This window comes from Teleopsis dalmanni, unplaced genomic scaffold (genome assembly GCF_002237135.1).
Source record: "Teleopsis dalmanni isolate 2A unplaced genomic scaffold, ASM223713v2 unscaffolded_contig_0486, whole genome shotgun sequence".
NCBI lineage: Eukaryota > Metazoa > Arthropoda > Insecta > Diptera > Diopsidae > Teleopsis > Teleopsis dalmanni.
In genome coordinates, this window is record NW_024031868.1 from 1 (window position 1) to 13,440 (window position 13,440).

Here is a 13,440-nt window from a genome sequence, read left to right on the forward strand (position 1 = left end):
AAATAACGAAATTATATAAATATTTAAAGTAGTGGGCAGTGGTCACTTATTGGTGTACGTTGTGCAACTCTGCTAGAAAAAATGTTACGCAAACGTATATAATGTAAATTCAAACCTACAAATTAGTGGATAAATTATAAAGGCCTTAGTTCCCCCAAAAGATTGGAAATCCTAATGCAAAGAATTAACAACGCAGCTAAATCTTTACAACATAAAAATATAAAAAATTTGCTTTAGCTGAGTTTATTACTTACTTTCCTTCACTGTAGTTGATTTTGCAGGTATTTCTAAAAATTTTGCCTTCAAACTTTGCGGCATTTCTTTCAAACGCAAAGTGTATTTTTTACGTATCGATGGTTTAAAAAAGAAATTTGTGTAATACAATCGCAGCGCTTTCTTCCAAACCAATTTATTGCTCCGTAATTTTGCGAAAAGTTCTTCATCGCCTTTGGCTTTTTCTTTCAAAATTTGAAGTAGCACTTCTTTGTAATATGTGTACTTTTTGAATTCAGCTATTGAGACAGGAAACATATTATTCCTATTAATGGACTTACTCGCTTTCGGCCCCTGCCTGCAAATATTTATAAAAAGAATAGAAAAGGCTTGTTACGTTTGAACAAATAAATCAAAAACTGACAAAAATTTGTATTTAAAAATTTTTGTTACTTTTTCTACTTTCATTTTGAAAAAACAAGTTTCATTTTATTTACATGCATGTTTTTTTTGTGTATTTCATATTATACATGTAATAATAAAATTTATCAAAATGACATATTGATTATCCAGAAAATATCCTGAATCATCAAACTTACTTTTAATACAGTGGTTTCGAGTAGTACTGAATTTTAACAATAAAATTTTTTATTTATTTTGAATTAATCGAAGTTTTGGTTAAAAATTAATTAATTAAATCGAATTTATTTAAAATAAATAAAAAATTTGTTGTTGCAATTCAGTGCTGTTCAAAACCTCTATATTAAATACAAATATAAATCTATTACCTAAAATAGTCACTAACGTCATGACTGACATTAAAATCAAATTTTAAATATATATAATAATAATTTAAACTTATATATCTTCTATAGCCTTTACTTCTTTAGGCGAGTCTTTTTTATTTTGAGTATATATAGTATAAAATGATTTTATTGATTTTTCATTTGCATGTATCATCAAATTTTTAAATAGTTCCACATTTGGATTAACAGGGTTGGTAACAAATTTGATGTAATATTCGAATGCTAAATTTACTAAGTCGTCATCAGTAGAATCGCTCGAATTTCTTAAAAGGTCTAAAATATTGGTGCTCTCAACGAAGTCTTGAAATTTCAGTGCGTATTTCGAATCATCATGTGTGATTGTTAGTTGAAGCCTAAGATAAAATATTAACAATTTTTTAAATAATATGTAGAGAAAAGTACTTTTTTAATAACACCACTACTCTATCAAAAAACTTACCCCTTTTGGCTATAAATTTTATCACAAGACTTTTTAATGCCATTAATAAATTTGGCTTTTACCCAACAGAGTGAAAACACCCATGATTATTATGATTCTCAAATCAGGTAAAGATCCCACGCTTGCCTCTTTATACAGGCCAATAACCTTTTTGCCATGCTCTTCTAAACACTTTGAAAGAGCATTGCTTTTAAAGCTGAAACCATTTCTTGACGGTCAAAACGTAATACTCTCCCACCAGTTTGGTTTTAGGGAAAAACATGGAACTAGCAAGTGAATCGTATAACGAACGAAATAAGACACGCGTTTGAACTCAGAGAATATTGCTCCGCGGTATTTCTCGATGTTACACAAGCCTTTGACAAAGTATGGCACAATGGGCTCCTACATAAAATACGCTGTTTATTACCTTTAAATGTCCACTCAGTTTAAAATTGTATCTGCATAACAGAAGCTTTAAAGTTATATATAGATCATATACTAATAATTATTAGATATATATCTAATAATTTCCCAATAGAAGCTGGTGTTCCACAAGGAAGTGTTCTTGTACCTATCTTGTATGTACTTTACACATCTGATATCCCAATAAGTAGCTCAGTCGTCACCACAACGTTTGCTGATGATACGACAATTTTATGTCGAAACAAAAACGTTGTGCTAGCTTCAAACCAACTTCAATCTCTCTTATTTCGGGTGGAGAAATGGTTGTCAAAATGGCGAATTAAAATAAATAAACTAAAATGTAGACACGTCATTTTTACCTTAAATCGGAGTGCATCTTCAACAGTTTTACTAAATAACATTCCCATACCACAAGCAGATAATATAACGTATTTAGGTATTCATCTAGACAGATGTTATGTGGATTTGATCCACATATTTATCAATTTAAGTTTGTCTTACAAACCAATAGACAAAGCAACAAAAACGGCTTTTAATGTTGCTTATTTTAAATGATAAATAATTTAAACCTACTGTTATCGTCAACCGGATGTTGTTTGAAAAGGACATTGTTGATCATTCAAGTATCCAAAGGGAAATCCCATTATTTCCTTAAATACTTTTGTATAGATAAATTGTATTACTGATTATAAATACAAGGAACCGTATCTAATTACAATTATGAAAATATATGTGAAAAAGACAATAGAAGGAAAAATCCCAAGTACCGGGACTTCCGTCCTTGTATCCCATTTTGAACCTTTTTGCAAACAACAATAAAATGTAATAATACAATCCACTAAAAATAGAGATAACTAACAACATATTATTTTAACCTTGATAGAAAATTAGTTAAGTTAGTTGTAAGATAATTTTATATAAATAAAGAAACAACTTTCTAGAAAAGAGTAATTTTAAACTACTCAATCTGTATGCATTTATTGTCGAGGGACATTAGGCATAACAGAAAAGAAAATTGGTGGCAGCGGTGGGATATAAGGTGGTGAAAATCGAGTATAAAGCGGTAAAATCTGATATAGTAAAAAACGAGTATAAAAGCGATAAAATACGAAGTGGTGAAAATCAAGTATAAAACGGTAAAATCTGATATAGTAAAAGACGAGTTTAAAAGCGGTAAAATATAAGGTGGTGAAAATAAAGTATAAAACGATAAAATATAAGGTGGTGTAAATCGAGTATAAAGCGGTAAAATCTGATATAGTAAAAGACAAGTATAAAAGCGATAAAATATAAAGTGGTGAAAGACGAGTATAAAAGCGAAGAAATATAGAGTAGTGAAATACGAATATAAAGCGGCAAAATATTAAGTGGTGAAATAGGAGTATAAAACAATAAAATTTGAAGAAATAATTACAAAAAATAGTGGAGTTAAAATTATAGAAATTTTAAAAATAAAAACGAAAAATCCTTAAGGTCAAATAAACTTTAAAAATTTTTTTTGGATTCGAGATAAACGTGAAACAAGAATGCTGATACAATTCCTGATCTGGAGCTGGTGAGATTATTAAATGATCATAATTATTATTGTAGATTATAAATATTATAAATATTGTTCATTAATTATTAAGTTCATTGTGAATATTGTTAATTCAACATATAATTTATTTTTTTTTTAAATTGACAATTTTTGAAATTGAGGAATTAACTCATTAGCTGAATAGAGATAGTTAGCAGTTATTGCAGCGTTTTAATTTAAATTGATACATAATGGCAACAAATAATATAGAAAGTTCAGGTAGTACAGGTAATCCAAATGGATTAGGAGAAACGATAGATATTAACACATTAATAAAATTAATACCAGAGTTCAAGAGTGACAAGACTGAACTTTATACATTTGTTTCAGCTTGTGATGATGCTATAGGCGCAGCAAGGCCGCATCAAAAAGATTTTTTATTTAAATATATTAAGTCGCAGATATCAGGAAATGCAAGACTGATATTAGAAAACAAAGTTATAGGTAACTGGGATGAACTAAAGATTCAACTCAAACAAAATTATAAAGATAGTGATAGCACATTAGCTCTATATAGAGAATTAATATCTACCAGACAGGAGAGACGAACAGTTAGGCAGTTCCAATTATTTATGGAAACTATGTCGAGGAAATTAGGAGCAGATGCGAAGATAGAATCGCAAGATGCTAGTGTTAGGGAAGCGGTGTATAATTATATCGAAACGAAAATTGTTTTAAATGCATTCATAAATGGCTTAGATGGAGAAATCGGCCAATATGTAAACAATTGTCGTCCAAAATCATTATCAGAAGCGGGAAGATTTGCACAGGATGAAGAATCCAGGATAAGATACATACAAAGTACAAGACGAAATTTCAGTGTTAAGGTAACACAGGTAAAATGCTATAATTGCGGGAAACAAGGACACATCGCTACAAAATGTACCACGAGCAAGGAACAATCTAGTAGCAATGATGGGAAAATTATAAAATGCTATAAATGCGGCAAAACAGGACATTTTGCGAATAAGTGCTATTCAAATGTAGCACAGAAGAAGGTTTCTTTGGAAGAAAATAAAAATTTTCACCATTAGAAAACGTAGTAAAGGCAACGTTTTCAATTAACTTCACTAAAGAAAGTCCTTACATAATAATAAATCTTAAAAATTGTTACTATAAATTCCTCATAGATACCGGAGCTAGTGTCAGTTTAATTAAATCTAAGTGTATATACATAGAAGAGATGAATGATGGTAATAAAATAGAACTAATTGGTATAGGTAAAAAAGCAGAAAAAACAATGGGAAGTACGTCCATTAGAATAGGAATTAGGAATAAAAACGGGAAAACGGATAATTATAGATGGAAATTTCACGTGATACCAAATGATTTGGTTTACGAATATGATGGCATAATCGGAGTAGATTTTTTAGGCTATTTTAAGTGCAAGATAGATTATGACCAGGATTTGTTTTATGTTAATAAAAATGTGTATTGTCTCCAATGTAATAAATTTGAAGAATTTGTCCCGCCAAGGAGGGAAGTATTTCGATCCGTTAAAGTTAGTAAAGGTAAAAAGAATGGATTAGACGTATATGTTCCACGTTATGAAGATGAAAAAATTGTCATTCCTCATTGTATTAGTACAATGAGAAATGGAAAATGCTTGGTGAGCATTATAAATAAATGTGAGGAAAAGGTATTAATTGATTTTCCATTGAAGGTAGAAGATCTTAGGAATTATAATATTGTTAATAATTGTAAAGAGGATCCTAAGAAAGAAAAATTAATGAAAGAAAGAGTGTTCCAAATAAGAAATAGAAATGAATGTATACAAAAAAGTTTGAGAGTAGAGCATATGAATGATGAGGAGAATGAATCAATTAGGAAATTGATTTCGGAATATAGCGATTTATTTATTTTAGAAGGAGAAAAATTGAGTTTCACTGACACGTTAACTTGTGACATAAGAACACAAGAAGGAGTGAAACCTATCTATACAAAGACATATAGATATCCAAAGGTACATGAAGAGGAAGTGAAAAACCAGGTAAAGAAATTATTAGAAAACGATGTTATACAGAATTCTAAGTCGCCTTGGAATTCACCTGTGTGGATGGTTCCAAAAAAGAAAGATGCTTCAGGAACAACAAAGTGGCGAATGGTAGTTGATTTTAGAAAATTAAATGACATGACGGTGGCGGATACATATCCAATACCAAATATCAATGAGATTTTAGATCAACTAGGAACATCCAAATACTTTACAACTCTAGATCTAACAAATGGATTCCATCAAATTAAAATGACAGAAAAGGATATCGAGAAAACAGCATTTACTACCCCACATGGGCATTATGAATTTAAAAGGATGCCATTTGGATTGAAAAATGCACCTAGCATTTTTCAGAGAATGATGGATATCATTCTGATGGGATTAAAAGGAATTAAATGTTTTGTATACATGGATGATATTGTGGTATATGGCAAGAATTTAAAAGACCATAATGAAAAATTAAGAGATGTTTTGGAACAATTAAGGAGAGCCAACTTGAAACTACAGGCAGACAAATGTGAATTTCTAAGGAAAGAAGTCGCATATTTGGGTCACGTTATTGGAGAACGAGGTGTTAAACCTAATCCAGATAAGATATCGGCAATAGTGAAATTGTCTCCTCCAAAGAGTGTTAAAGAAACACAGTCGTTCATGGGAGCGATCAACTATTATAGAAGATTTATTAAAGGTTTTAGCCAAATAGCAGCACCTATTAATAAACTTCTTAGGAAAGAAGTTGAATTTTATTGGGGGGAGGAGCAGGACAAAGCATTTGGAACATTGAAGGATAGTTTAGCTAGTGTAGTAACCTTGCAATTTCCAGATTTTGAAAAGAAATTTATAGTTACAACAGATGCTTCGAACGAAGGTCTGGGAGCAGTTCTATCGCAGGAAACTGGTAACAAAGATATGCCGATTCAGTTTATTAGTAGGAGTTTAAATAGTGCTGAGAGAAATTATAGCACTACAGAAAAAGAATGTTTGGCCATTGTTTGGGCTGTAAAGGTATTTAGACCTTATTTGTATGGGAAGAAATTTTTGATAAGAACAGACCATAAGCCGTTGAAATGGTTGTTCAATGTAAAGGACCCTGGATCAAGATTGGTACGATGGAGACTTAAATTAGAAGAGTATATCTATGATATTGAATATAAGAAAGGAGTTGAAAATATAGTAGCAGATCATTTGAGTAGAAATGTCTTAGCAGTAACAAGAAAAGAAAAGAAAAAGAAATGTTGTAGTTGCTGTAGTGAACAGAACAAACAAGAAGGTAAAAAACCGCAAAGTGCTCAAGAGGAAATTGAATTTGAAAATAATGAAAATAAATTGGTTAAAGTAAACTCGAAAAATAGTATTGAGGAAAATGTTCAGGAAAGAGGGAAAGTTATCGAGATAACAGATTTTCTGAAAATAAAAGAAATAATTAAGGAGTATCATGACAGCATTATAGGTGGTCATGTGGGACAAAAAGCAACGATTACGAAAATTAGAGAGAAATATACGTGGAAAAATTTAAATGATATGGTTGCAGATTATGTAAGAGCTTGTAAAAAATGTCAATTAGGTAAAATTGATAGACATCCTACTAGAATGCCTATGCAACTGGTTTCAAATGCTACTTGTGCACTTGAACAAATTAATTTGGATCTAACTGGTCCTTATCCAGTATCCGAATCTGGAAATTTGTACGCATTAAGTATACAAGACAGTCTTTCAAAATATGTGCGTTTCACACCACTTAAAGATAAAAGTGCCGAAACGGTTGCTCAAGCTTTTGTAAACGAATGGATTACATATTTTGGTATTCCAAAAATAATATTAACGGATAATGGTACAGAGTTTTGTAATGAGCTAATGAAAGATTTAGCTAAAATCTTCAAGATTAAACATATTACTACTAGTGTGGCTCATCCACAAGCAAATGGATCTATAGAAAGAGTACATGGAAGGTTAAAGGAATATTTGAATACAGTTGATTTTGAGAAATCAAACTGGGATGAAGCTATGAAGTTTGCAGGTTTATGCTATAACACAACAACTCATTCCTCTACGGGTTTTTCACCACATGAAATAGTTTTTGGAAGGAAAGGTAATAGACCAAGTGGAATTGACGCCTTAGATTTAGTAACTATAGGGGGATACGTTAATAATATTAAACATATGATAGAGAACATTGAAATGGTAGTAAAAAGGAGTACAACTACTTCAAAAGAAAAATCTAAATTAGTATATGATAAAAAAGCAACAGATACACCATATTATGAAGTAGGTCAAAAAATATTAGTTAGAAATTTAACAAAAAATAAAAAGTTAGAAAACACTTTTACTGGTCCATATACTATAATAAAGGTTACAGAAACAAATGTTTTTATACGAACAAATCAAAGAACAAGAAAATTTTCAAAAAATTTGGTTAAAAGATATGTTGAAAACTAATCTTCTTGATTAGCTTAATTGTGGCAGTATTTGAGGAAAATAAGCAATTAATATTAGAAAAAGAGAATAGTTATTTTTGTAGGGATAATGAATATTTTGCCATATTCAATAATTGAGATGAATTTGAAACTATTGATAACAGTTAATGAGTTAGTAACCAAATCCACTATAAAAATGGATAATTGTATTCTTAATAACCTTATGAGAAGAAAAAGTAAACATTGTCAAATTAAGTATATACATTATAATGTTGAGGCATATATGACAATAAATTGTAACAAATATTTGTATGCTGTAATAAATTAAATAAAATATGAATATGAATGTAAACAGAAATGAAATTAAAGAAAAATGATATTTGAATTTTAAAACTGTAGACTATAAAATAATTATACCAGAGGATAAAAACGAAACTATTTTTTAAAAGATTTATATTATTATCATGATGATTGTTTTTTAAATGTGAAAATTAATGGAATTGAAGAAATTGAATTTTTAACAAAGCTAAAACTAAGTAAAATTTATATGTGACACTAAGTATAATAATAGTTATTGTAAAATGTATAAAAGGGAGTTTATGAATAAATATATTTAATAAATGTTTTAATATAAAGAAAGAATCGCTAAAACGTTTGCCGAATAATATTATAGTATATAATAAAAAAATCAAATAATGAAGTAACAGTTAAAACAAATAAAACTGGAAATAAATGTAGTTATGAATGGTAAATAAAAAAATATACAATAATTTTTTAGAACTTAAGATATATGTTATAGAAAACAATACTTTTGTAACTTTATTGTATTTATGTTGATTTATATGTTAGAATTGTAAAAAATATTACAAAACAAAAGTTATCGAGTGGAAGCTTTTGGTGGCCAAGTTGATGGTGACTTTTCTGGACAATTGTGATTAAGGATCTGCTTCTGGAAGTAAAGACAATTACTTTGTCACTGCCTTTCTTTAAGGACGGAGGTGTTATGTGGATTTGATCCACATATTTATCAATTTAAGTTTGTCTTACAAACCAATAGACAAAGCAACAAAAACGGCTTTTAATGTTGCTTATTTTAAATGATAAATAATTTAAACCTACTGTTATCGTCAACCGGATGTTGTTTGAAAAGGACATTGTTGATCATTCAAGTATCCAAAGGGAAATTCCATTATTTCCTTAAATACTTTTGTATAGATAAATTGTATTACTGATTATAAATACAAGGAACCGTATCTAATTACAATTATGAAAATATATGTGAAAAAGACAATAGAAGGAAAAATCCCAAGTACCGGGACTTCCGTCCTTGTATCCCATTTTGAACCTTTTTGCAAACAACAATAAAATGTAATAATACAATCCACTAAAAATAGAGATAACTAACAACATATTATTTTAACCTTGATAGAAAATTAGTTAAGTTAGTTGTAAGATAATTTTATATAAATAAAGAAACAACTTTCTAGAAAAGAGTAATTTTAAACTACTCAATCTGTATGCATTTATTGTCGAGGGACATTAGGCATAACACAGACAACTAACTTGGCGCAAACATATTGAAGCCAAAAAAATTCAGATGAAGCTCCAAGCTTCTAAGTTGCATTGGCTTATAATTAGTAGATCTTCCCTATGCCTAGAGTGTAAAGTACTCTTGTATAACAGCGTCATAAAACCAATATGGACTTATGCTATTCAGCTATTTGGCTACGCTAGTGCTTCAAATATTGAAATTATCCAAAGAGCTACTGAGAACAATTATTGGTGTCCCATGGTATATAAGGAATGAAAGTATTCAACGAGATCAAGAAATTCCCCTAGTTAAAACTGAATTTGACAATATAAGAAAAAAATACAATAAAAGGCTGACCGAACATGTTATTCTCCTAGCAAGAAATCTCGCACATCTATTCACTACTTCCTGCCTAAAAAGAGCTGACCGTCCAGCCATTAATTAATATTCAATAGCTTGAAGTGAAAACCGCTTCTTTCTTTTAAGTAATCTGATAAAGTTGAACTGCTTCCTTGATACACCACTTATCATTCACTCCAATGAAATTTAACCCATTGTTCTAAGTGAGGTTCGTTTACTTATTTTATTTTATACAATGTATAGTTAAAACAAAAATTTGTAATATGTAATTAGTGATAAGATTTTAAAAGGAGAAGATACAATAAATAAATGTATAAGTTTTAAAAAAAAAAAGAAATAAAAAATTCTCAGTTTAAATTTAATATAAAACATTAAAACATTCATACCTTTTTTGTTTACTCTCGTCAGGGGTATCTCGTGTCTGCAAGAAAACATTTATGAGTGGACTTGATTCCGGAGTTTTTGTTTCTTTTTGAAGATTTGTTACGTGTTGATTAGCATTCTCATTGGCTGCTTTACTTTTTAATGCTGAAAATATAATTATTTTTAATACAAAATTAATAAAATACAATGAAATAAAAAATAAACCAAAACAGAAAATAATATTATTACATTGATTTAATTTAGTTTTGTTGCCGATAGGTTTTATCACTGGTACATTTATAATATCTTCTTCATTCTCATCACTGTTCGTTGAATCTGCAATATAAAATCGTTAATAACAAAAAATTTTATCAAATAAATTTTTAATATACCATTATCGGAACCAACATTTTTGTTTGGAAACGGCAAGACTTTTGACTTCAAGTGTGCTGGACTTAATGTTGGTGTCTTCTGATTTTGTTGATGTATCATAGATTTCTCGACAGCATTATCTGCAACAGCTTAAATTTGTAATAATAAAAAATATAAATGTTTTATTTAAATGTTCCTTCGTATTAGCATTTATAACATCTCTATTACTTACTGTAGGCTCTAAAATAAATATTACTTAATAGTAAGGTTTGTGACAAAATATTTTTATTTACCTTCATGATCTGACGTAATTTCTGGATATTTCAAAAGTTTGTCCTTAAAACGTCCTGGACATGGTTTTATTTTCAATGGAAATATTGTCCGAATAACCGTTTGCATGTAAAATGTTTTGTAGTAACTCCGAAGTAATTTATTATTATCAAATAATTCTTCTTTTGATATATTTGAAATTGGCAACTCATACTCCAACTCCTTTATGCTTTGGCAAATGTTAGCAATAACATCATTGTGAAAAGTTAACCTTTTAAACGTTTCAAAACTGACTGGAAGGTTGCGCACTTTTTCATTTGTTTCTTTGTTGTTAGCATCAAAATTTGATATAATACTATATTTATAAAAAAATCCGTTTTAATAAAATAATTTATTTATTTAAATAACTTAAATACCTCTTTAGTCCCAGGATCTTTTCTTCTAATATCTTTTTATCGGTAACGCTATAATGCACATACATAAATTTTTTAATGGCTAAATAATCAATCATTTCTCTACTTAATATTTACCTATTTATATTTTTATGTGTAGAACTATCTTGTTTCTTTAAACTTTTTTTTACGCTTTGATGTTCATTATCTTTATTTTCACACAAATGTTTATAATAGTGTGAAATTTTAAACAAACGTTGTTTTGTGTTTTCATCACAGTCACTAGTGATGCGAATATATTTCAGTGGTGCTACACATCGTTGCTGTGGTCTTTTGTAAAAAGTGTTATATGAGTTTTTTACCCTGAACATGATTTCTGGTTCCGTGAGATATGTTTCTAAGGCTGTTGGATGTTTATCTTTAATATAATCTTTAATTACATCGATTATATTTGTATTTTCAATGAACTCATTGATCGTAACTGGAAAGACTGATTGTATTTTTGATTCTTCACGGGGTCTGAATCTGAAATAAATAAATTATTTTAGCATTTCTTTTATTAATTCACTTTAACTTACTTTTCTTGCAAATTTATATCCTGCTTTAGTTTAGGACTAGCCTGTGCTTTTTTGGTCTTAATTCCCATTGTATCAGTAATTTTTGTTTGTTTAACATTTTTTCCTTTTTTGAAGGGCATTTTTAATTCCGCCTGTATTCAACAATTTAGTGTTATTATTAATGAATTTTAATTTCGCCTGTATTCAACAATTTAGTGTTATTATTTATGAATTTCCCGCTAAAATTAAAGAAATTTCAACATACAGTTTTGTAAATGAACTGCGGAATTAGCAAAGAATACTTTTACTGTTTTAGAATACTGTTATATTAAGGCAATTCAATTATTGAAACTGTTGAAAATAAAACAGAAAACAACAAAATACAAAATATTAATAACGCAAAATAAGCAACCTCAATTTTTGACAAAAATTGTCAAAAATTTATATTTTCTAATTTCAAGCAGTCCCAAGAAATATACGATTTAATTCAATTCAGTGTTTTTAACATGAACAAATGAAATAGTAAAATTTGTTAATTAGAAAACATATTAAAAGTTATTTTATTGCATAAAAGTATTTTATTAAAAATAAAATTGTTGAATTAAATTAATAATAAATTAAATAATATTAAAAGTCTTTAAACTATTCATACATTTGAATATGAATATTTTAATATACAAATATAATTTACATACTCCACTCTTTTTACCACCAAAAAATTGTTTACAATTTTTGTTTTTTTTTATATTTCTTATTGGATTTTTCACATATTTAACAAACACAAATTAACACATAGCACAACTTTATTAAAATATATTAAATATATACTCACATATATTTTTGCTTTACTAATTTGTATTTATACACATCAAAACAAACAAATCACATTAAACACAAAACATATATTTTAAATCCACAATTAATAAATTATTGTTTTTTTACCTTCTTTCGTCATTTTTAGGAAATTCATACATTCCCTTAAATAACTTACATCCCATCACGCAATTTCGCACCATCTTCAAATATTAATAATAATATATAATAATTTACTATAATAACAATTATAATAAATATAATTATTTTTTCAAAGAAACTTATTCACTACTTTTTATAACTCAGTTTGATTTGGCTACGTTTTTCAGTTTTTGGCGCATTTCTCCTGTCAAAATAACTAAACAAAACCCAATTTGCGCTCTTCATATTGCTCTTTCGTAATAAAAAAAATTAAGACCGTTCGTGGTGGTGAAACGTTCCGTTCGGGGTGGTGAAACTTTTCAGTCGTGGTGGGTCGAATTGCAACAACAAAACAACGTGCTTGGTTTGGTAGTAGTAAATTATTTTGAGAGTGTATTGGTTGGTTTTTTTTGTTTACATTTAAGTTGCCGTTCTTGTACAAGTATTCTTTGTTTCTTAATATGAATACACATGATTTTGTACAGCGGTTAATGGTTTTGTTTATGATTAAAGCATACTTCAAGATTTTCGCGCAAAAATAAATGCAAAGAAATTTTGTTAGCAAATATGAGCAAAATAAAATCTACGCGTTCTTCTAAATCAGAAACCAAATTAAATGATTCAACAAGAGACAATAAAACGGTTAAAGCATCATCTATAAGAAAAGTATTTTATATTGCCGAATCTTTAATGCAAAATGCCGATAATGAATTGCGATTAGAACGCTTCTTTCATCCGGGCAAAGGTACCACCGCGCTATTTATAGCATGTTCCAATAAAATCATTATGGAA

At 28.7% G+C, this 13,440-nt stretch overlaps 1 protein-coding gene across 2 annotated transcripts; it reads right to left on the reverse strand.

The window, feature by feature from the left end:
- Window positions 1–41: 41 nt before the first annotated feature.
- Window positions 42–12,053, reverse strand: LOC119663504 (protein telomere ends associated-like). 2 transcript variants are annotated; one of them, XM_038073110.1, is made up of 7 exons: window positions 11,716–12,053; window positions 11,162–11,209; window positions 10,769–11,100; window positions 10,496–10,624; window positions 10,353–10,439; window positions 10,127–10,250; window positions 42–571 (listed from the first exon to the last, which is right to left on the reverse strand). In XM_038073110.1, exons 1-7 carry the CDS (start codon window positions 11,832–11,834, stop codon window positions 247–249), a joined length of 1,164 nt encoding a protein of 387 aa, XP_037929038.1. In that variant the 5' UTR covers window positions 11,835–12,053; the 3' UTR covers window positions 42–246. The 2 variants fall into 2 exon arrangements, with proteins under 2 accessions (XP_037929038.1, XP_037929037.1); XM_038073109.1 differs by having other exon boundaries at window positions 10,127–10,268.
- Window positions 12,054–13,440: the final 1,387 nt, after the last annotated feature.